The sequence below is a fragment of the Perca fluviatilis genome, chromosome 23 (assembly GCF_010015445.1).
Source record: "Perca fluviatilis chromosome 23, GENO_Pfluv_1.0, whole genome shotgun sequence".
In the NCBI taxonomy this organism is placed as follows: domain Eukaryota; kingdom Metazoa; phylum Chordata; class Actinopteri; order Perciformes; family Percidae; genus Perca; species Perca fluviatilis.
The window spans coordinates 27,862,851-27,888,833 of NC_053134.1; the positions used below are offsets into that span (position 1 = coordinate 27,862,851).

The 25,983-nt window shown below is 42.8% G+C and overlaps 1 protein-coding gene across 2 annotated transcripts in view; it reads left to right on the plus strand.

Moving 5' to 3' along the window:
* LOC120553234 (protein bicaudal D homolog 1-like) overlaps positions 1 to 25,983 on the plus strand; it is a 109,662-nt gene that overhangs the window by 13,114 nt on the left and 70,565 nt on the right. The window contains exon 2 of one of the 2 annotated variants that reach the window (XM_039791439.1): positions 3,482 to 4,141. In XM_039791439.1, coding sequence (XP_039647373.1) covers positions 3,923 to 4,141 — 219 coding nt within the window. In that variant the 5' untranslated portion in view covers positions 3,482 to 3,922. Of the gene's footprint in view, positions 1 to 3,481; positions 4,142 to 25,983 lie in introns of those variants that run through there. The other variant, XM_039791441.1, reaches the window with a different exon arrangement.

Sequence of the window (25,983 nt, forward strand, 5' to 3'; positions counted from 1 at the left end):
ATTTCAACTTAATGACCCAATTGTAATTATCTCATACGTGAGGTTTCACACATTTTTACCAAAAGGTTTTTTGTCACGATAAGATTATAAAGTAATCCTTTTGTAAAATATTGTTTGGAAGGATAACTGTAAAATGACAATGACAACAATGCACTGTAGAGATATAAAGGTCTATAACCTACTACTTTACAGTAATAGGAAATCAAGATATCAAGTACAAAAAGGTTATTTCAAACTAAACATTGCTAATTGACACACACACATTCATCCCAGTGTCCTAGAACTACAGTGCCTTGCGAAAGTATTCGGCCCCCTTGAACGTTTCGACCTTTTGCCACATTTCAGGCCTCAAACATAAAGATATAAAACTGTAATTTTTTGTGAAGAATCAACAACAAGTGGGTCCCAATTATGAAGTGGAACGAAATTCATTGGCTATTTCAAACTTTTTTAACAAATAAAAAACTGAAAAGTGGCGTGCAAAATTATTCAGCCCCCTTTACTTTCAGTGCAGCAAACTCTCTCCAGAAGTTCAGTGAGGATCTCTGAATGATCCAATGTTGACCTAAATGACTAATGATGATAAATAGAATCCAGCTGTGTGTAATCAAGTCTCCATATAAATGCACCTGCTCTGTGATAGTCTCAGAGGTCCGTAAAGCGCAGAGAGCATCATGAAGAACAAGGAACACACCAGGCAGGTCCGAGATACTTGTTGTAGAAGTTTAAAGCCGGATTTGGATACAAAAAGATTTCCCAAGCTAAAACATACATCCCAAGGAGCACTGTGCAAGCGATAATATTGAAAATGGGGTATAGAGCACTACAAGGCACTACAAATGTAAGACCCGGCCGTCCCTCTAAACTTTCAGCTCATACAATGAGAAGACTGATCAGAGATGCAGCCAAGAGGCCCATGATCACTCTGGATGAACTGCAGAGATCTACAGCTGAGGCGGGAGACTCTGTCCATAGGACAACAATCAGTGCTATACTGCACAAATCTGGCCTTTATGGAAGAGTGGCAAGAAGAAAGCCATTTCTTAAAGATATCCATAAAAGTGTCGTTTAAAGTTTGCCACAAGCCACCCGGGAGACACACCAAACATGTGGAAGAAGGTGCTCTGGTCAGATGAAACCAAAATCAAACTTTTGGCAACAATGCAAAACGTTATGTTTGGCGTAAAGCACACACAGCTCATCACCCTGAACACACCATCCCCACTGTCAAACATGGTGGTGGCAGCATCATGGTTTGGGCCTGCTTTTCTTCAGCAGGGACAGGGAAGATGGTTCAAATTGATGGGAAGATGGATGGAGCCAAATACAGGACCATTCTGGAAGAAAACCTGATGGAGTCTGCAAAAGACCTGAGACTGGGATGGAGATTTGTCTTCCAACAAGACAATGATCCAAAACATAAAGCAAAATCTACAATGGAATGGTTCACAAATAAACATATCCAGGTGTTAGAATGGCCAAGTCAAAGTCCAGACCGAATCCAATCGAGAATCTGTGGAAAGAACTGAAAACTGCTGTTCACAAACGCTCCATCCAACCTCACTGAGCCTCGAGCTGTTTTGCAAGGAGGAATGGGCAAAAGTATGTTCGTCTCGATGTGCAAAACTGATAGAGACATACCCCAAGCGACTTACAGCTGTAATCGCAGCAAAAGGTGGCGCTACAAAGTATTAACTTAAAGGGGCTGAATAATTTTGCACGCCCAATATTTCAGTTTTTTATTTGTTTAAAAGGTTTGAAATATCCAATAAATTTCGTTCCACTTCATGATTGTGTCCCACTTGTTGTTGATTCTTCACAAAAAATTACAGTTTTATATCTTTATGTTTGAGGCCTGAAATGTGGCAAAAGGTCGAAAAGTTCAAGGGGGCCGAATACTTTCGCAAGGCACTGTAATATAGAAATAGTATATGAATCTCTTTTTCTCTGTTTGAATGCACGTAGGGTATGGAATTTTCTTCTTTATCTTCATACGTTTCTACTTACGTAGACAGGCTTTTTATTCTCTTGTATTAGCTTCTCTGCACTGGCTCCCTGTATTGAAATCATGAATTTAATGTAAAGCCCTTCTCCTCACCTACCAAGCTCCTAATGATTAGTCACATTCCTATCTTGAAGAGCTGATAATTACCCCACTAGAACACTGCGGTCCCAGAATGCAGAGCTACTTGTGGCAGAGTCTCCAAAATAGAATGGGAGCCAGAGCCTTCGGATCAGGCTCCTCCCCTGTGGAACCAGCTCCCAGTTGTGGTTTGGGAGGCAGACACCATCTCCACATTTAAGAATACGCTTAAAACTCTCCTTGGACCTGCTCTTAGTTATGCTGCTATTGTTCAAGACTGCTGGGGGACTTCATGACACACTGAGTTCCTCTCTCCTCCCCTCTCTCTTCATCTGAGTGCATTCATGTCACATTAATGCATGTTACTAACTTAACTTCTTCCCAGGAGTCCTTGTGCTTTCTTGCCTCGAAGATTTCCTTTGATTGTGGTGGCACCTGGATTGTGGTTGCAGCTGCTACCGTGGTCCTGCTGGATGCCTCTGCTAGCATTATTATTATTATTGTTGTTCTACAATCATTACTGTTTCTATAATTGCCACCATTCATCATGTCATTCCATTATACCACTGCTATAATTATTATAGGTTATATATTTCTATAAATATTATAGTTAGGTATTATTGTAGTTGTTTTGCATCTCTCTGTCTCTCCCTCCCTCTCTCTCTAACTGGTCAAGGCAGATGGACGCCTACGGTCAGGTTCTGTCTGAGGTTTCTGCCTGTTAAAAGGAAGTTTTTCCCTTGCCACTGTCAAATGCTTGCATTTGGGTGGAATTGTTGTGTGTCCTGAGACTTCTGTTATGATTTGACACTATAATTGAATAGTACATTTTGGCAAAAGTATAAAGTGACGATATAATTTAATATAAACAAGCCTATCACGTGCATATACAGGTAAATATAAATGTTAGCATAAACTACTATATTATTGTGATAACATAGGCTACTATAAAAGTAACATATTACAGAGGCCTAATGTTTTTTTTGGGCTCATATTAAATTATATCGATTTTAATGTATCAAAACTGCCCTTATTGTAGGCTATAGGTCTGCAACTTTCCCAGGTAACATAATTTAAGCTAAAGAATTTAAATATAAATATAGGCCTAATTCAATATAAATAATGTGTTCCTATAAACAATAACAAAGTAGGCTATTAGAGCCCCCCTATTGTGGACAGCACCTACATTTCAAGTTAATTATCAATAAATTAAAACTTTAAAACCTGTAAAAAGAAAAACAAACGTGGCATTTCTTTTTTATATACAATAGTAGTAGGCTAACGTGAAATGCAAATGTTGCGTAAAACTAAAGAAACACTTGTCTATAATGATCAGTGTGATTTCCAAAAGGCTCATTTAGGCTACAGCTCCTGATATCCTGTTCTTTGTCTCATTAGGAGAGGCAGGTCTGAGGATCCAAACACTGAGCCTGCAGCGGAAGGACAAAGAGTGGCGAGTGTGCCTTGCCTCACGGCTGCAGGCAGAGATGGCGTCCTGATGCCGGTGAATAAGCAGAAAAACAGAGCAGAGGGAGGGGAGAAGGATGCGGGCAGCGGAAGATAAAAAGCTGCATCATTTAGAGCATCACATGGCAGAAGATGAGTTTCTCTGGTGATGGTGAGGATGACAACTCTTTAAGGATATTTGCGGGCGTTTCTTTTATATTGATACTTAATTTTTTTTCTTCTTTTTTAAACATGAGCTTTGAAGCTGCGGTGTGATTCTTTTGAGGGGAAGCGGTGGGGGTTTGTTGTCTACCTCAGCTATTTCTCCCTCCGCCGGGGCTCTCTGCTCATCCGACGCAGGGAGGAGAGGGCAGAGGGAGGGAGAGAGCAGCGATGGCTGCCGGTGGAGCAGGATGCGGGGACACGGTGGAGCAGTGCCGGGTCGAGGTGGAGCGTCTGACCCGGGAGCTGGCGGAGGCCAACCGCGAGAAGATCCGGGCGGCGGAGTGCGGGCTGGTGGTTCTGGAGGAGAACCAGAGCCTGAAGCAGCAGTACGCCGAGCTGGAGGCCGAGCAGGAGACGCTGAGGCTGGAGCTGGAGCAGCTGCAGGAGGTGGGCTCGGCATGGGTAGGGCTCGTTACTCGAAGAAATGAAGCATTCATTAGTTCAATAACTCATAGCCTATAAGACGTTTCTTACTTTCGTTACTAATTAGACCTAGTCGTTACATTTGCACCGTCCCAGTATGGTTATCGCTTCACAAATAAGTTAGGCTATATAATAAATAAGTTATGAATAGCCTAATTTGTGATGTGTTAATGTTAATCCTACATGAGCACCACTTTCTATTGCTTAGGCCTAACCTATTGTGGGCTGTAGGCAGCTAACAATACACAGGCCCACTTTATAACACAACTGTTAGTTTTATTTATTCTATTATACATTTGTATTATTACTTACAGTAATGTAGTAATGCAACCTCAATTTAGCCTATACGTTTTTCTTATATATCTTTATTTAGGCCTATTTCTTTTGACTGTGTTCTTCTGATGTAGGCCTATTTTCTTTTCTTTGATATCTTATGTTTTTTTGAATTACATAATTATACATTTTTATAGCTTATGATATTTGTATATTATTATATAGCCTAAGTGTCCATTGAAAATGAGTAAGATATTTTAAAATAAGAATAAGATAATATGTTTCAATTTAAATCATAAGATGCAGGTCATAATTTCACTAATACCATGATTTTAAGATACCAATGACAACTTTTTTTTCAATTTTCTTGAAATTTTTGCTGAAACAAATTTTTGGACCAACTGAAAGCCAACTGGCTCTGATTATTTTGCGAGTCTTGGATTTATTACCGTAAAAAGTAGTTATACAAAGTCTAACTTTAGTTCCTTAGAGTAACTCCTTACACATGTAGTATACCAGCAACTGTCACTTTGACAGGAACATTAAGTCATATAAGACACTGACTTGCCATGTCTCCAAAAAACACATCACTGACATATTGTCACCTTAGTTATGACAAACATGTTAGCAGGCAGTGACCTATTTATACAGCCCATAGACAGAGCAACTTTAGCATTGATTTGGAGTTATGTTTGTGTCCACCAGATGAATCTTAAGTCCAATATTTACTCTTGTTTAGCTCTGGTTAACTCATGAGGGAAATATCTGACTCTTTAGCTGCCAAAAATCTCCCCCATGTTTACCATCTAGTTGCTAACTGTGTCTGTCTGCTGTTGCAGGTAGTATACAGTGGGTTTATCAGAGCTTTTTCTCTGAAAACAACTCCCTACTGCTGCTGGGAACAGGGTTGAGCAGAGGTTCTGGTTAAAAAGAAGAAAAAACAAACAAAACAATGAGCTGAAAGATGTTAAAAAGCTCTGTGGGGTTCGTCACTATGAACAAGTCCTTTTACATTACACATTGCACAAAGTCATTTGATCCATTGTTCATATCAAAATATTGATTAGCGCAGCTTTTAGGCCCAGCCTTTTTTTTACAGAGGCACAGTGCAACCCAGACTGTTATACTGTATGTTCCCATGTGTATGTTAGAATGGTTAAAGGGACCATTAGGACATTTTGCAACCAGCTGCTTGTTGTGTTTGAACAGTTTGTAGTATCTTGTAGCTAGTTTATGACACAGGCCGATACGAGCTAGAGCACTTTGGAGGTATGGCAATGGATTCTTGTTACGCTGCGAATGCTAGGCTGTGTTCATAACCAGCCCTCCATCATGTGATCATTCACATATCTAGCCTAAACATATAGCCTATAGCTTGGTATGTGATGACATTGTTCATGTAATTCTGCAGAGTATTCTGTTTCACCTCTGGCCGGTGAGCTATCTCCTTTTAGTCTGACAATCAATTTCAGCTAACGAGATTAGTGATCAACAAGTTTTTCTGATCGATATGCATCAGAGAACAGCAGTGTTTTAGTCAAGTCCACCTCAACCGAGAACAAGTCATCATCAAGACCAGAATGTATGGAGACCGAGACAAGACCAAGACCACGGCAGGGCGAGACCCACACTGCATGACATGATAACGTGGAAAATGCTAACCAAAGGCTCTCCTCAAATTAACCTGAAATATCCACATTCCTATAAAAAACACCCACAGAAAACAAAATAAGATTCTTCTTCATTCACCCCCTTTTTATTGCCATAAGTGTATCGTAAGAAATGCCTTGATAAAATAACCAAAAAAGATTGTAGAGGTGAATTTTATGTGTAGGAATATCTCTTTGTTTTCTATGAGCAAACAATACAAACAATCCCTGCAGTTGTGGTCTTGACCAGTCTTGAAATTAAATCCAGAGTCCTCTTTATCTTGGACCGAGACAAGACTGAGTAAAATGCAGTCGATTCCATGACGAGACTGAGACCTTTAAAAGGTGGTTTAAAGACCAAGACTTGAGTACTACAACACTGGAGAACAGCATTTCCCAGCATGAGGGCATGAATGGCAAAATTAATTTACCAGTTTGTCAGCTATTATACAGACCAAGGTTGGACTTGGAAGGTGACTGTGCAGTCACATCCTGAAGGTCAGTGTGTCTGTCTGTGTGTGTGTGTGCGCGTGCACGCGTGGGTGTGTGTGTGTGTGTGTGTGTGTGAATGGCTTAGAGGAAGCAGGCAGCAGTACCACTTCATGCATATGATGAGTCAACAGTATGTTATTTTTAACTATAACTATATATATAACTATTTAAACAGTCATGTCCACCATGGACACTTTGTTATTGACAGCAGTGGTCTGTAGAAGGAAATGGCAGCCGGGGAAGTGAAGCTTGAACACACTCATTGTTGGAAACTTCCCAGTGCAATCATAGTGCTGCATGGTTGGCCACTGGCAGCGCAGTTGGAGAAGCTTCTGCTTCAGTGATTTACACATATAATTCTGATTTATTACAACTCTGGCGTTATTTTGTAATTATGGTCTTCATTTCTATCAGTAATAATAAAGTTGTACTCTGGCCACGGCACCATCACTACAACAGAGTCGGATGTGGCAGCGGGTGGTTATGGCTAGAAAGGATCGCGGATTTGCATTCGACTGCAGCCTTGTAGTGACTGTTATATAGTTGTTCAAACATCAGTTTATGTGAAAGGATCCATCTTGTGTATAAATATGAAGTTGTCACTTATCTGAAGCAATGTATGTGCTTTCTTACGCTCTGACAAAAGTGTTTGGATTAAGCATTACATTATTACCCAGCTGGCTAGTTAGCTAATTTATGACAAATTTCACACCTTTTTCGTGAACAGTGGAAACAGAGCAGACACATTCTCTGTCTGAGCTTGACTCTAAGCACAGTTGTATGTAAGACCATGGAGTGCAAATATAAATTTATATAAATAGTTTCTTCTATAAATGATTCACTTCAACACTGTGTGTGTGTGTGTGTGTGTGTGTGCTCTACGGAATCATGATTATTTCATAGCCAGGCAAGCAACTAAGGCACCACTCACATCATTTACTGTCCGTGTAGTCTCGCATTGCCAGCTTTATCTCCACAGCGCTGTGGAGTATGGTCTGGCTACACCACAGATGCATTCTGGGATAGGAGAAAAAAAAACGCTCTGGGTTGTTTGCGTTTCTTTACACCAATCCCAATCGTCTTGGGTGGCGGACACAGTTACCAGAGAGCCTAAAAAGAGGAGCAAAGCAAGCAAATGTCTTTGTTAGATGTGTGTTACTGAAAAGGAAAAGATGCACTGAGCCTTTTCAAAAACTTCCTTCATGTTGCCTCCACTCTCAACAATCTTCACTGGCATCAGCAACAAGCAGCTGAATGTGATCAGTTACAGTTCTTGTGGTATCCCAAATGGTATCTCCATAGCCACTATAGCCTCAATGTAGTTACATTTTTAAGGAGGTGCATTATTAAAAATATTAAAATAAACTCTCTGTGCTCCTCACCATTAGGGACACCTTTGGATTGGTGCTACTTCGCTTTTTATAGGGTTTGAAAATGCAGCCCCTAGTGGTAGCGTAAAAAAGACACTGTGGCAGCCAGTAATGCACACTGAGAATGCACTACCACTTATACTGCACCGACTTTCAGATCGTATAATTTTTTTGACAAATAAAAATGTAGGATTTGAAAAAGAAAATTGTTTGAAAAATACTATGATCGCAGGTGCCCATATGAACATTGAAATTATTTTTGCATGCTGTAGTCATTCCTCCTGTTCACACGCCATTAAAATATCCTAATACAACAATACAAATGGCTGTTATCTGACCTTATAGGGAAGATTGATACTCTCAGCCTTCATGTCATGTAGTTGTTATCATGTGCATTAGCTAACTGGGTGACATGGACTGGCTGGTTTAATGTAATAATCATGGGCTTCGCAGCAGGAGGAAACCTCAGACGGCTCCTTCAGTGGGCTGTAAAGAGCTAGCCCCAGCTCGCTACTAATTAGCTCAACAGGAGTCCATCACATTGATTTGTACAGTGAGCCTCATCGCCACTCTATGCTGGTTGTCATCAGGCTCGGTGCCAGCTCAGGTTTCCTCCAGACAGGAGCTACAATCAGTGCATTTCCATGGTCTTTAAGTGAATGACCGAGTTGTGCCAGTTCTCCCTGTGTACATAAACAGTTAAGAACGATGGGAGTAACTGAGTAACCTACTACCTCCGGCAGTAGGTGGCGCTCTGCCAATGTACAACTGGTCGGAAGAAGGCTTTTCTTCCTGTTGACCTTTATAAAAAAACAACAACTTAAAAAGTGGGGTGAACATTGACAACTTTTCAGTCAACATTCTATATGCCTTATAGCGAAGTCCTCAGTGGGTTTAAAGGTTTAAAGGTTTAAAGCTTGTGTTGTTGCTGTTCTTTTTGGCGCCGTTGCTTCCAACTCTCTTCTTATTCTGGTTCAGAAACCACTGCAGCGGAGTGGGGAGGGGCAGTTGCAACATACGGAGTATGTGCAGGCACATAACCTGAGCTAAAAGTGCGTTCCATTTACCTCGGAACTTGGAAACCAAAGCTGGGAATGACAACACACCAATTACAAGTCAGATTTCAATTATCATTGGCTCTGGTTTGGCTCTGCTCCGTGCATAAACAGTTGTGAAAGCTGTAGTAACATACAGTTATTAGCAATTCTGTGTTATTCGTGTCTCATTAAATCAGTTGTACACAGTCCTGTCCAACTTCTATCAGTGGACATGTTGCTATGTGTTTGTATGTACAAAAAAAAGTGTAACGCGTTGTTTTCAACTGGCTTTGCTAACAATGGCTAACCTTGCTAGAGCTAATAAAAACAATGAAAATTCGACTTGTAAATGGAACGCATTCAACTCGGGTGTGACGTCATTCCCAGCTTTGGCTTCCGAGTTCCGAGGTAAATGGAATACATTCAGGAATAACCCAGTTACTAACGAAGTTATCTAGGTCTGTTAACAGGGGTGTGACAACTTACACTGGGATAAGGTAAAAATGGCATTTAAAAAAACCAGGGTATTGCCATATAGGACTGACGATTCAGTGTTAGATGGATTTAAGCATCTTTGAATTTGAAGTGAATTTGAGATGTACAAGCTTTTTACATGCTTTAATCTATCGGTGAAACTGTATAAATATATGTTTGTCCTCACAGTTGAGGTTAAGTGAGCCTTAGCTGGTGTGCCATCCATACTTTCTGTTCTGTTGTTGTAGCATCACTTGACATCTGCTGGGGTCAACACGGTGTCCCCACACATCCACACAGACAGAGACAGAGACAGTCAGAGAGTGACAGAGACAGACAGAGAGTTAATGGTAATGTGAGGACCAAATTCCCTCATAGACATACAGTATTGTGTACATCGCTGATCTGATCTCCAAAGTGGGGTATGTGAAAAGGTTTTTAGATTCATTTTTCAAATACAAATTTTACAATTTTTTAAAATCTGTAATACTTCATAGATTAGCTACTTTTTAATCTAACAAATCTATAACTCTTAGAATCTGCAAATATGTCTAAACATGTTTAATATCTTTCTAATATACTTTTCTATGTTGTTCCTTCACTTCACTTCAATAGGCTACATCAAATTCTAAACATGAAATACATGAGGGGGTCCTCAGTTGTATACTTACCTAATTATTTCTTGATCAATTACATAATGATAATGTTTTAATTTAATACTGGTTCAGAGGTTATACTCCTATCAGGCCTAGCAGCCTATCAGGAATAATGCTTCACTCACTTTGCCAGTCAAGTTGTGAAGTTCTTCCTAAAAAAGAGTTTACATGGTATTTAGTTTTAAATAAGTACATTTGAACCAGTCTGTTCTTTAGCCGAACAGTAGAGAAACAGAAGTAGATCAGATAAAACTTTATTCATCCTGAAAAAAGCATACAAGATACTTGGTATTGTTAAATAAATATATACATACATAGTATATACATAAAATATACTTATATATTAAAATAAAAAAGCATAAATTATGAACCGCCTATGTGACAGTGGTGTAATCAGCATCAAGTTCTGCTTCCTGCACACTCTACCCATGGTGGTGTTAACAGTCTTGTGTAAAGTACTTGAAAGCAACACCTGAGTAAAAGTATCTTACCAGAAAATGATCGTCATCACCACTGTCGTCGGGATGGTCTGTTACCATGGCGGCAGATCCTGCACCAGGTGCTTCCATAACACTATCAGTCATCTCTTCTGCTTTAGTTTTGGCCTATGTTTCTTCTTTTTATTTGCAAACAAACAGGCATTACGTCACCAACTGGAATGGAGTGTGCATTAACTTGCAATTTAGGAGCAATGATTCAATAAACCTTTGTTCCATTCTACGAAAATTTCTTTCTCAGATTTTATTTTGTAGTAACAAGTAACTAAGACGCTTAGGGGAGATGTAGTGGAGTAAAAGTATACATTTTATTTAGGAAATGTAGTGGAGTAAAAGTAAAAGTTTCCGGAGATATAAATAATGAAGTAAAGTACAGATACGTGGAAATTCTACTTCTAATTCTAAGTACAGTAACGAAGTATTTGTAAGACTGGGTGTTAAAACCTTTAGATGCAGTCTATCATGCAGCATTGGGTTTTTATTACTAGTGCCAATTTTCGCACACACCATTGTGTTCTGTTCACTCTAGTGGGCAGGGACTCGTTGGTCTCTAGTGTCATGTAACTGTTCACATGCTGGAGCTAGTTAACGGCGTAAGGTTAATCACATAGGGATGAGGCTGCCACAAGGGGGCGTGATACACATTGCTTAAGGCAGTCAGGAAAATGTCCTAGGATGTAATGTTGTATGCTACGGCCCATACTGTTCACATGTCAGGAGACAAATAAACGAGAAGCCTCTCGAGTTGTATGAACGTGTCACGGAGCATTCTCGGAGGACCAAGCATTGATTGATGTTTGTCTATAAGGCTATTCCTGACTACCTTAGGGGACAATTACCAGACTCGTTCCGAAGATTCGTTGGTACTGGAGATTCCTCGGGCTCATTCAGAGTTGGGCAAAACTGCGTTTGTATACAATGCCTCTTTTACTTGAAATGAGTTTCAAAGGGAACTGAAGCTAGATGTCTTGGTTTCCACTTGGCAATTTGAAGCCCTACTTAATGAACAAATTGTTGTTAAAGCCCATGTTGCAAGTTAACCACCACTGTTGATTAATAGGTACATATAGCACTCAATATATGTATATCATTGTTAAAAATGTCTCCAAATAGTGTTAAAGGCCAGTTTTTGTCAGGTTTTTGTCGTTTTTGGTATTAGTGTTTTTTTTTCCGTAATTCGGTGATGACGTCACGTTGGGGAGACGTGTATCAGCCTAGTACTAGAACTATGGTGACTGACTGGGATGAGGAAGAGGGTTTTTTACTGTCCGTGAATAGCACCAAGTGAAAGTCAATGTTTTATTTATATCTAGTGACAGTGATCATGTCGTTAGTTCAGATAAGTACCGGTAAACTTATCTAGATCTAGAAAATACAAGGCATCATGCTAGCTTTGTGCTAACTTGCCAGTCCCACCTGTGAAATCCCCCGATGGTTGTAAACACATAGATATGATTGATATCATGATTAGATATCTCACGTTTTGATGGTAGCCTACTAGCTCCAGTAACAACATATTTGCCTGGTGTTTATTTATTACTTGGACGGGGATGCTGTTCAGCTTTTCACAAGTTTAGACAGCTAGCTAACGCTTCGCCCGGCCGCTAACGTTAGCGCAACAGCATTAGCCTAAGCCGGCTAGGTAAATATTACAACTGCCTTCGGAGTTTCCTATATCTGCGTCCACGTTGTCAACATAAGACTTGTGGCGTTAGCGCTCCTTTTGTACCATAACTTTATTGAATGAAACGTTAAACTTCGCTCCTACGAGATGGTTTTTGTTAGTTAGTTAGTTATACACAAAGCTAACTGGCTATAGTTAGCCTGTACGTATGCTAGCAGACATTAGCTAACGTTGCATAGCCAGCAAGCAGCTTCGGCGAGCTAACCTCGACAGCTAACACATCCATGTGTCTCCATTTCAAAACATCACTGCAGATTGACTGCTTTTAACAGCAGATTTAACAGCTGATTGTGGGCAACATACTGTCGTGGTTAGCTCGCCGAAACTACTGCCGATTGCCGAAGTTGCTGGCTGGCTACGCAACGTTAGCTAATCCCGCTAGCATACGTACAGGCTAACTATAGCCAGTTAGCTTTGTGTGTAATGTTACAAAAAATAAAAGTATGATACAAAAGGAGCACTAACGCCACGTCTTGTGTTGACAACGTGGACGCAGCTCCGAAGGCAGTTGTAATACCGGTATTTAACTAGCAGTCTAAGCTAACGCTGTTGCGCTAACGTTAGCAAACGTCGGCGTATCGTTAGCTAGCTGTTTAAACTTGTGAAAAGCCGAATAGCATCCCCGTCCAAGCTGCCTTTCACTTCCCCCCCAATATTATTATTCACATAATAAAGACACATTGACTCGGTCGAGACCAAAAGCCATATTTTGCCAGATCAGTGGCAGAAACCGTGACCGGGACAGTGAACCGAGACGGATCTTTCGCCTGTCGTCTCCCCAACATGACGTCATGCAATGCATTGTGGGGGAAAGACAAACCGCTGTAAAATAGTACCTACTTTTTCGTGTTATATTCTGTTTTGTGATACCTAACAACATCAAATACATGAATACCAGTTTAAATGTTTATTACCAACAAGCAATTACCACAAATTCGTTGGAAAATTAAACTTGCAACATGGGCTTTAAATGTAATTGTTATTTGTAATTGTGTTGTGTTTCTATTTTTTTAAAATTATGCTGTGCACAGGGCTCAGCTGTGAAAGAGACTTGTGTCTCAGTCTGATCTTTCCCTGTATAAATAAAGGTGTAAAAAGTGAGAGCTCATGGCACAGTGGTTCACAGAAAGGTAGTGTGTGGTTCCACATCAGAGCATCAGTGCATCCATCGAGGATAAAAGAACGAGACTGAGTGACCCCCCGGGGACGCACTGTTACTGTGACGTCACACAGCCTGTGGGACACCTCCATCCCAGTGTTGTTGTCACCGCACACCCAATCAGCCTTCTACCTCGCTCACCAGGGTCACAGGGGTGTTTATGGATCCCGGTCATCTGTATATAATAGAAAAGAAAAACCATGACAACAGCAAACATTTGTTACTGGAGAATATAATGATGGGTAGGGCTGAACAATTTATCGCAATTTTATCGAAATGGCAATAAGAACTAGTGTAATATTCAAATAGCAGGGGGGCACAATATTTGTTAACGGCAATATATGTGTCAAACCATTCTGAATTAAGTATTGTGGTTCTGCAGAGACGTCCCGGCCTACAAATCATATCCTTCAGACTAAAGAAAACATCTTTGTTTGGTACAGATCCTCGCACGCTATATAACGATGTCATTTACATTTTTTATTTTTTTCAATGAAAATGAGAATAATGATAAAACAATGATCATTCCCTCCAATATCGTGAATCATATCGCAATTGCAATATCAGTCAAAGTAATCGCAACTAGATGTCCTCATATTTTTCAGCTTTAATTATGAGTCAAGGAGAAGTTAAGTTAACATGAAAAATATTGTTAAGACTGTGTAACAGACGGTTAATTCACCTTCATGGTCATTTTTGGAGCTGTAGTTTGTAGTTGTGTTGTACTGGGTTGTGTTATAGGCTATGAGTCCATGAAAAGCGCTATATAAATTCAATTTATTATTATTATTATTATTATTATAAGTACCAGATACGTTTCCTGTAGTCTGTGTGCCTCAGACAAACCCTGGATCTGCAGTCTCTACTCTCTCTGCTAGTTATGAATGTGACACAGCCACATGCTCAGAAGCACTTAGGAGCAGACTGGATGTCTGAAAGATGCATGTCTACTTTTGCAGACATGCATCACACACACACACACACACACACACACACACACACACACACACACACACACACACACACACACACACACACACACACACACACACACACACACGAGAGAGCAGAGAGGACGTGGTGAATTATTTATTAAGTATGAGGTCATGATGGTTTTATGATGTTTACCTGAACACAAAGCTCTATTTCTCAATGTTTCCTTGTAATTAAAGGAGAATTCTGGCCAATTTTTACGTTAATCTTGATCGCTATAGCTACGCGAGTACTTTCGATAGAAAAACCCCCGACCCAAATCAGTGCAGGTAACACGGAGAAGCTGCAGCTACGTACTACAAGCGTCCCCTGAGCTAAAACAGCAGTGCTCGGGGCAAGTTTTAGAGTGCCTTTGTGCCTCTTAACAGACACAAAATGCAATTAATATGTCTGTGCCACATGAATAGGGCCCTTACGTGTCAACAAGATGCGTTTTCAACTCAGACATTGTTTAAATTCACCTACCCTGGTTCCTGTCTCGATCCTGCTGGTAGCTAGCTTGCCCTGCTAGCTGATAGCCGTTAGCTGCTAGCTGCCGTCCGGTGAGTGTATTCAGACAGGCTTCTGTGATAATCATCCCAATAACAATCCACGGAGCGGTGGTGGTGTGGCTATGTCCTCCAGAGGACAGGTCATGTCACGTCTTGAAGTGTATTCCCCCCCAAAAAGAAACAGTAGTGCAGTAGTAGCTGTTAGCTGCTAGCTGCCCTCCGGTGAGTGTGTACAGCCAGATAGCTGTTAGCCGTTAGCTGCTAGCTGCCGTCCGGTGAGTGTATTCAGCCAGGCAGTTACTGAAGGCTAGCTTTAGCTTGTGCTTGGAGCAGCAAGTTCATCTGCCTGTTTCCCCTCTGTCTGTCAGTCTCGTTCTTTCCAACTCAACTTGTGAGTTGTGCTAGTTCTTCGTCTGTATAATAATAATAATAATAAATTGAATTTATATAGCGCTTTTCATGGACTCAAAGTCGCTTTACAGGGCAGGGTAGATTATAAAAACATAACAAAACAAAACGAGCAAACAAAACAAGTAGAACAAAACAAGATACAGATGAAAAAGGGAGGGGGGTAGGTGGACTATGGGTAGGCTGAGGTGAAGAGATGGGTCTTGAGGCGGGACTGGAAGATGGTGAGGGACTCAGAGGTGCGGATCTCTTGGGGGAGGGAGTTCCAGAGCCTGGGAGCTGCTCTGGAGAAGGCTCTGTCCCCAAAACAGCGCAGGTTGGACTTTTGGATGGAGAGGAGACCGGCTGAGGTGGATCTGAGGGACCGTGAGGGTTGGTAAGGGGAGAGGAGGTCAGTGAGGTATGAGGGGGCCAGATGGTGGAGGGCTTTATAGGTGAGGACCAGGATTTTGTAGGTGATCCGGTGGGAAATGGGAAGCCAGTGGAGTTGTTTTAGGACTGGAGTGATGTGGTGCCAGGATTTGGAGCAGGTAATGACGCGGGCGGCTGAGTTCTGGACCAGTTGAAGTCGGTTGATGTTGGTAGAGCTGATGCCGAGGAGAAGTGAGTTGCAGTAGTCCAGTCGGGGAGGAATGAAGCGTGAATGAGTCTTTTCAGGGAGCGGGGTGTGAGAGAGGGTCTGATTTTGGCGATGTTGCGGAGGTGAAAGAAGGAGGTTTTAATGACTTGACGGATGAGGGGCTCAAGGGAGAGGGGAATCAAAGATAACGCCAAGGTTGCGGGCCTGGGGAGATGGGGGAGACAATGGTGCCGTCGATGGTGAGAGTGGGGTTATTGGTTTTGCTGAGTGTGGATTTGGAGCCGATCAGAAGGAATTCTGTTTTGTCGCTGTTGAGTTTGAGGAAGTTGTGTTGCATCCAGGTTTTAATAGCTGACAGACAGGAGTTGATGTGGGAGAGGGAGGATTGTGGGGGATTTGGTGCTGAGGTAGATCTGGGTGTCGTCAGCATAGCAGTGGAAGTCCAGGTTGAAGTGGCGGAGTATCTGACCAAGAGGGAGGATGTAGATGATGAAGAGGGAGGGGCCAAGTCACGGAGCCTTGGGGAACACCTTGAGTGACTGTGGCTGTGGCAGAGGTGTGGTTGTGGAGAGAGATGAAATGGGATCTGTTGGAAAGGTAGGAGTGGAGCCAGCTGAGTGCAGTACCGTCGATACAGAGGTCTTTGAGTCTGGTGAGCAGGATGTTGCGGCTCACAGTATCGAAAGGCTGCACTCAGGTCGAGGAGGATGAGGATGTTGAAGGGAACGGTGTCAGCAAAGGTGAGGAGGTCGTTGAGGACTTTGAGGAGAGCGGTTTCTGTGCTGTGTAGGGGGCGAAAACCAGATTGGAGAGGTTCAATAGGTTATTGGCAAGAAGATGGGTTTGTAGTTGTGAGGCGACTATGCGTTCCAGGGTTTTAGACAGAAAGGGGAGGTTGGATATTGGGCGGTAGTTGTTGTTGAGAGGAGGGATCCAGACCAGGTTTTTAAGGATTGGGGTGACAGCGGCAGTTTTGAAAGCAGAGGGACAGTTCCAAGGGACAGTGAGGAGTTGAAGAGGTTAGTGATGTAGGGGCATAGGACCGGGAGGCAGGACTTCAGAAGTGAAGGTAGGGAGGGGTCAAGGGAGCAGGTAGTGGGTTTGGAAGAGCTGATGAGTTTGGGAATTTCAGGAGGAGTGACTGGGTTAAACTGGGAGAGGAGGAAGTGTGGAGGAGGGTCGGGAGGTCTGGAGGGATGGAGAGAGGAGGGTCCAAGGTAGGTGCTGGAGTAGATCCTGGAAGGTCAGATACAGGGGATAGGGATTTGTAAATGAGATTGATTTTGTCAGTGAAAAAGTGGAGGAATGAGTTGCAGAGATCCGGAGTAGAGGTAAGGAGGCTGTTGGTCCGAGTGGGTTGTTAAGAGATTCCGGAGGTGCAGTTGTGTACCAGGGTGAAGAGGTGTTAAAAGTGACGGTTTTGTTTTAGGGGCCCAGGGTGTTGAGGGAGGTAGACAAGGTGGAGTTGAGGTGGTCTGTGAGGTCATCGGGTGAGGTGAGGGTTGAGTCCAGGTGGAGAGTGGTGGAGAGCAGGTCAGAGAGATGGTGGGGATTGATAGATTTGAGGGTTCCGGAAGGTGATTTCTCTGAAGGCGGCGTGGGGTTGGAGAAGGGATGGTGAACCGTATCAGTTTGTGATCAGAGAGGGGAAAGAGGCATGGATGGAGGTCGAGGCACTGGTTGGTTGGTGGAGCAGACCAGGTCGAGGATGTGACCTTTTTCATGGGTGGGGAATGTGACATGTTGGGTGAGAGAGAAGTTATCCAGTAAAATTTTGAATTCTGATGAGAGCTTGCATGTGGGGGAGTCCATGTGGATGTTTAAGTCACCGAGTAGCAGCAGACGTGGAGAGAGAGATGAGGCTAGTGTGAGGAGTTCAGTAAAATCAGAGAGGAAGGAGGGATTTGGTTTAGGTGGCCGGTAAATGAGGATGACTGTCATGGAGGAAAGAGTTTTGAAGGTCGAGATATTCAAACGATGATACTGAGGGGAGGGTGAGTTCTGTGATCCGGAAGTTCTGATTGAAAATGGCGAGGCCACCTCCACGGTGGGAGGGGCGGGGGTTTGCAGATGTAGTTGTAGCCAGGGGGATGCTTGGTTGAGGGAGAAGAAGTCGTTGGGTTGTTGCCAGGTTTCGGTGAGCAGAAGGAAGTCAAGAGTGTTGTCGAGGATTAGTTCATGGAGGGCAGGGGCTTTATTGTTGAGCCGATTGGGTGTTGAGGAGGGCAAAGTTGGCATGGTGAGAGGGTGGTGGGATGGGGGCAGGCTGGAGAGATCTGAGGTTGTCCCGGTTAGCAGTGCGTGTGGTCGTTGGGGTGTGGGGGTATTGCAGTTGAGGGGGGACAGTGAGCCGATTAGCAAATGATTGGAGAGTATGATTGAGTGTATGTGAAGTGGGGAAAGCACTGTAGTCCGGTCCGGGTTTTCTGTGTAGCCTGATGATGCGTTCAGCCCTATGTGAACCAGTGGGTGAAGCATTCAGATGACGTGGGACAGGTGCAACAGAGCGTGCAGGTGACCAGATGGATGGAATGGATTGTCCGTGGTGGAAGAAAACAAACTTGCGGAGAGCTTCTGTGGATGTACGCGGTCCGGCGTAGAAGTCCGAAGCTGTTTATGACTGGGATGCAGGATGGAATGGAGTAGTTGACGAATTGGACCAGTTGCAGAGTTGAATATTTGATCATGATGCCGAGGAGGGACGGAGAGCTCCGTGATAGTGGTTAGCCGTGGGCTAGGAGCACAGAGGTGGAGGTGGAGATGGATGAATGAGGTGATTGCCAAAATGATCCACAGCATGACCGAAGGAGAGGAATGTCTAGTCTTGGTCGCCCCTCGCATCTGGTGGAGGTTGCCTATGAGGAGGAGGTCAGCAATCGGGTTGGACGCCGAAGCAGCTAGGATTTTCCGCCCACGCGTTTGGTGAACGGGGGCAGCTAGCTAGCGCCTAACCGACGAGGCAAGAGTCCGGTCAAAGAGCCTAGGAGCGCCCGGGGAACCAGCAGAGAGACTGTCCAGAGGTACAGAGGCTGTCCAGAGGTAGGGGGTGCAGCGAACACAAACACAAGAGAATAGCAGACGAATAGCAGATGAATAGCAGACGGAGAAGCGGCGAATAACCAGCGCCAGCGTCCTCTCACGTCGGTGTCAAGAGAAGTTTGAGTGGTGTTTTGTATACTCGGGTTCGAATAAATAAGGACGACCATCAAACTCAAAAGGCTCTTCCGTGTGTTGTATATCTGCTATATTCTTCATACTCCAAGCTTCTTCCCTTATAAACAACTCCGCTTTTCACTCTTCACACACTACGCTCCAATCTGCACACTACAGTTTACCTTTTTCTGCTACAACTGAATTCCCAGGAGACAGCGCGATGCAACAGCTAAGCTTCAGTAACGCTATTACTGTGCAAGCCACAGACATCGTTTATCCCGTTTCCATGTAGTTACATAGTCACTGTTATGGTCATAACCACTACAGTGCTCAATTACCTATTTTGAGGGGGAAATAATCTTAAACCTTTTCGCGCGGCGGCATGATCTGTCCTATGCAGGACATCCACCAGCCCACCGGGGGCTCCATGGATTTTTATTGGGATGATTATCACAGATGCCTGGCTGAATACACTCACCAGACGGCAGCTAGCAGCTAACGGCTAACAGCTATCTGGCTGTACACACTCACCGGAGGGCAGCTAGCAGCTAACAGCTACTACCGCACTACTGTTTTTTTTAGGGGGGAATACACTTCAAGACGTGACATGACCTGTCCTCTGGAGGACATAGCCACACCACCACCGCTCTGGATTGTTATTGGGATGATTATCACAGAAGCCTGTCTGAATACACTCACCGGACGGCAGCTAGCAGCTAACGGCTATCAGCTAGCAGGGCAAGCTAGCTACCGGCAGGATCGAGACAGGGACCAGGGTAGGTGAATTTAAACAATGTCTGAGTTGAAAACGCATCTTGTTGACACGTAAGGGCCCTATTCATGTGGCACAGACATATTAATTGCATTTTGTGTCTGTTAAGAGGCCCAAAGGCACTCTAAAACTTGCCCCGAGCACTGCCGTTTTAGCTCAGGGGACGCTTGTTGTACGTAGCTGCAGCTTCTCCGTGTTACCTGCACTGATTCGGGTCGGGTTTTTTTCTATCGAAGGTACTCGCGTAGCTATAGCGATTCATCAGTGCATGAATGCACTGATGAATCGGTGTCTTAAGCCCTATTCGCACGGGATAAGTATTACCTGGTGACCTCCAGTCATTTGTAATAATTGCGGAGGTTGTCTGTGATCTTAATCCCGTGCGAATCGGTCATGTCTGTAATTTGTAAAGTAATAATTCCCCCGCAAATGACCTACCATATTTCGCCGAAAACGGAGGTCCTGTGATAATATTAGTCCCGTGTGAATCGGCATCTCTGATTTGTCCAGGATTTGGCTGGGCTTTTTTGTTTTTTCAAGGTACCTATTTCCTTCTTTTGCGCCTTTTTATCCATCTTTCTGCAATATACAATTTACAGAAAGAGAAAGATGAAAACCACCACAAGTGCGAAGACAAAAAGAATGATTAGATGGCGATGGATGACATGTATAGCAGCATGCGGTAAATATATTTTTTGTTTGTATCATACATCTAGAGATAACGACAAGACATCTCCAAGCAATAGCTTATCAAAAATAATGCACAATCAAGCGAGGGGGCTCACTTCATAATTAGAGGTTAATGTTACAAATAAATCAAGCTAATAGATTTTAACCTGGTGAAATGTTTTGTTTTATCCATCTAACCGGACCCTGCTTGACACCACCCGGAGAAAAAAGTGAGAGAAAGAAAAAGGAGAGGTCGCAGTTCGGACGATGACGGACTACCCGGTTGAGATTGTGTGCGTGTGTGTCCTCGAGATCTGACCACACACAAACACACGTAGCAGAGCTACCCACACCCATGTTTCTACTGTTGCTTAATGTCAGTAAATTCGAGTAAAATCACAGGCTTCGCTTATCCCGTTCGAATGCGCCAGATGAAACTCAGACGTGGGTGGGTAATTTATAATTCACACGAGGTCCCTAGATAATACTTATCCCGTGCGAATAGGGCTTTAATTACAAGCCCTTAGATTTTGTTGACCACCAGTGATTGGATGATTGGTTGGTGACTTTTCTGCCTCCATCAGATCACATTGGATGTGCCGTTTTTTTAAGTCCATTTTACTACAACTTGTGTCTTATTTTTTGTAGTTTTGGTCATCAGGGCAATAATACCTGTCTAATAATAAAAGTCTGATGGGGCCAAAACCACAAGCAGTCAAGTTGGACACAAACAAATTTATTTAGAAGGGAAAATGAAGGTGAACAGTAAAATTATTACCCAAACTGTCTGTTGTAAAAATTCATCAGTTTATAGACCTACTTCCTGCTTTAGCTTTGACCTACTGTACTTACTGTAGTTGTGCACACTGCGCACAACTGTCCTGTACAATGAGACTGGCCTCCCACAAATAACAAGAGCATCAGTTCTTTCAGCACGTGCCCAAAACCACATATGGTTCACTAACAAAGACCACGCTATATAACGATATGGGTTTAGAAAAGTTTAATGTATATACATATAGATGATGGAAAGCCAAGATGATTCACAGGTTCTCTTTGTGGACTATACCTCTGCTTTTAATATGCTCGTAGGTAAGATTCTTACCTACAAAACATTTTGATTATGTCAACCAGAAGTCAATCACTTTTTATGTCATGGGATTCTTGACTTTCTGCACTATAGAACACAGGCAGTCAAAATTAACAACATCCCCTCTAAAACCCAGTACATAGACATAGGTGCCCTGCAGGGTTGTATACTATCACCTCTCCTGTATTCATTGTACACTAACAACTGCATACCACACTGTGACACAACAGTGGTAGGGCTGATCTCATACCACAACAAATAAGATTACAGAAATGAGGTTTGTTGCTGGCTGACTAGTGCTGTCACCTCAATGTGGAACTAAATGTTTCCAAAACTAAAGAGCTGGTGGTTGACTTTTGGAGAGCTGGGAAGGCTGACCGTTGACGACCTGGAGGTGGAAGGAGTGAACAGCCTTAAGTTCCTCGGGAACAATCTCCTCCTCTCGGAAATTGGATGACAACTCAATCTACATTTGTAAAAAAAGCCCACCAGAGGCTCTTTTTCCTGCACCAGCTCAAACATGTTGGTGTGTCCATAGAGGGGATGCTGCAGTTCTACAGAGCTGTGATAGAAAGTGTTCTCACTTTTTCTATATCTGTGTGGTATGGCAACTCCATAGCTCAGCAGAGGAAGCAGCTGGACAGAATTGTTTGCTCTGCCTCAAAAATCATCAGCTGCTCAAACTCACCTTATCTCTGACATCTGCAAGACCCGCATTTAGCGCAAAGGTCTACAAATACGACAGGATGTCACACACAAATTCTTCGCCCTGAAGTTTTCCTTGGATTAGGGTGGCACCTAAATCATGGTTGCAGCTGTCGCCGTGGCCCTGCTCCGCACCCTGCTATGCCCTGCTACGCTCTACAGTGCCCTGCTACGTCCTGCTACACGCTGCTACGCTCTACAGTGCCATGCTACGTCCTGCTACACCCTGCTATGTCCTTGGGGGCAATTACTGGAATTGTTGGGTCTTTGTAAATTATAGAGTGTGGTCTATACCTACTCTATCTGTAAAGTGTCTTGAGATAACTCTTGTTATGATTTGATACTATAAATATAATTTAATTTAATTGAACCTTAATAACTGTCCCCTTAGGAAAAAAAAATAGATAGTTAATACTTTTTCAATAGTTAATAATTGTTTTGTAAACCATTATGGCTATGGCTAACTGTAACTGTAACTTATAGTAATTAGTTAACGATTATTTAGTGGTTTATAACTACATAAGTTAACCCATTAGAGACCTTTTCTGATGAAAATTGATCAGTTATTGGGTGAAAAAAATATGATTGATGACTGCTAAAATGCTGCAGTTGTGAATGCCCTGGGTAGAGGAGCAAGCAGCAGACCGATCCAACTGATTTGGTGCCATGGTTTTGTCCTTGTGTCAAGTTTCTGTGTTTTCTGTTTGCTTTCATGGACTTCCTGTTTTATTTTGAAATCCACTGTTTGGTTACATCCCTGGTCACTTGTCTTCCTGTCTTTGTTTGTTTCCCGCCTTTTATGGTCATCTGCCCCCGCCCTAATGTGATTTACCTGTGTGTAGTTGTCTTCCCATCCCCCGTGTATATATATACTCCCCCTTGTCCACTTACCCTTTGCCAGATTGTTGTTACTCCTTGTGTGTCTCACTCTCCAGCGTTTTCTAGTGTTTGTTTCCAGTGTTTCCTGATCTATTGCCTGTATTTCTGACCACGTCTTCTGCCTGTTGGATTTGTGCCGTTGCCTGGATTGTTTATTAAAGGTGCTCTAAGAGATGTTGGGAGACGTTATTCTTGTTGATGTTCAAAGTATTTTCAAACAAAACGAGACTAGCTCGCCCCTCCCTCCTCCTCATCCCATCCCCTCCCCCTCCCTTCCGTGCTTCAGCGAACTAACCCCCCCAACCCCCACCCCAGATCCTTCTTGTCGGTTATTGGCTGAACGCTGGAACACGGTTTGTTATGTTTTTGTGGTCCTGAGGCCCGTTCCAGAAAGCAGAGGCCTGTACTACGAAGCAGGATTTGGCGTTAACGAGCTAACTTCAGGTTCAACCCAGGATTTTCTGTACTACGAAGGTGGATTAGTTGTTATTGGGTTCATTCGCCGTGGTAACTCATGCTGAACACCTAACCTGGTCGGGAGCAGGTTAAGTTGGAGATCAGAGATCAACCGGTGTTAAAGCCCCGCCTACTGACCAATCAATACTCCATTGATAACGGCGTCACCGTTCTTAGAAGACCAGGCGGAGCTCGGTGCACAGAGAGAGAGAGAGAGAGAGAGAGAGAGAGAGAGAGAGAGAGAGAGAGAGGTGCGCTCATAAAAGTTAAAACATTTAGAGATCGACAACCCGTTAACATTCCCTGATTGGTATTTGTATGAAATATATATATATATATATTAAGGGTGTGACGAGATCTCGTTTTACGAGATCTCGCGGGATTAAAACGTGACGAGATTTCTCGTCGAGGTGAAAAGTTGTCTCGTGAGGCGATGTGATGTCAGCGTGATGGAGCGTGAAATTACTATTGAAGATCCCCCTGCCACTTTTAAATCATTTGTGTGGCAACATTTTGGTTTTCCTGCGGAAATAATAAACGGCGAAAGAGTGACAGACAAGAAGAACACAATATGTAAACATTGTAAAAAAAATGCCCGATATCCGCGGCTAACACGAGCACTATGCAAAAACACTTACAGCACCACCACAGCTCTCTACTAACTACTGCACCCGACGAAAACATTAAAAGGGCTAACAACTCTAAAAGCCTTTGCATCTCTGCCACCGGTAAGTGCAAGAGCCACGGCAATAACCAGGGACATAGGTGTTTCATTGCAGCTGATATGAGTTTTTATCAGCTGCAATATATATGATATGAGTTTTTTTTTTTAAATCTCGTCTCGTCTCGTTCTTGTGAACCCAATCTCGTGATGTATCTCGTCTCGTGGAGTAAGCGTCTCGTCACACCCCTATATATATATATATATATATATATATATATATATATATATATATTAATGGGAGGGAATTAAATATCGGCTTCTTGAGCCGTGTGTCGCCAATGCGCACATCGGTTTGAATTATGTTTTTATATTTTTTATTTGCTCAAACGATCGCTTCCCACTGCCAGGGTTGCAACTGAAATTATAGGCTAAAGCAACGACACTTTATGGAAAGCACAAGTGTAATTATGGTCAGATCTTGGTCCTGACTGATGAGGAAGTGATATTAATAAGCGTTGTGATTTAAACATCTACAGCGTCGGCTATTTTTTATTTTTTTTTTGCCAGTTTTCCTTCCTGTTTTAGGAAGCAGCGACTGTATTGCGTTATGCCTGTAAAACCGTGTCTGTGTTCTTCATATTTATGTAGAATTATAGTTTGCTCGTCTTGTTTAAAATATGCTGCTCTGGTAGATGTTTGCGATTGGTCGTGGTGCGCAAACCTCGCCTCTTTTATGTGAACGCGTGCGCCGCTGGATTGGGAAACCCTGAGTTGACTGAACTAGTTGATAACCAGCGTCGTAGTACAGGTTATGCGGGACTGTGGTTGTTAGGTTAGGTGAAGCCGGATTACTGAAAGAAATCCAGGCCATGTTGATCTTGCTTCGTAGTACAGGCCTCTGGTTTAGTGAAAACTCTGAGTTTGTTAACCCTGAGATGAGGGAAACTCTGGGTTTTCTGTTTCAGAAAGAGAGGTAACTTAACCTCAGAGTCAGTTACTATGGTAACTTCACCTCAGAGTCAGTTACTATGGTAACTGAGCCTGTGAACCTAACCTGGTCGGGAGCAGGCTTTCTTCAATAAACCTTGAGTTTCTCCCTCTGAGAGGGAGGAGACTGAGAGAAACTCATTTCCTCATTCATTCATTCATTCAGTCTGTAGCAGGTGCATTTTAATGCAGTTTGTAATCTGCATGAATAAAAAAAAATCGTATTGGTTTATGTTAGGCATACTATAAAACGTTTTTTTCTCAAACATGTCATGTCCTTTTGTTGACGATCCCGTTGATGAAAAAGCTGTATTATTTCACAGAGAGTTTACGTCGGGAGATGATATTAAGTCCCGACTATAGATGTATTTTCATTTCCACATAACCAATTTGAGAGGTATTTTTTATCACAGTCCATTAGATATGTAGATACCTTATCCGTCCTCATATCACTAAAATCAGCCATCGCGGACAGGCTTTAACATCCCAGCAGATTCTTTGTGTCGCATTACATTTTTTGCAAACGGAGGTTTTCTTTATAACAGTGTAGCGGATCATACTGTAATAGTAAAGCCACTGTATGCAGAGCCGTCAGAAAAGTGTGACTCGCTCTGAAACGTTTTTTTAAACGTTTTTGTAGTGTTCCCTGGACACAAACCAGTGAGAGC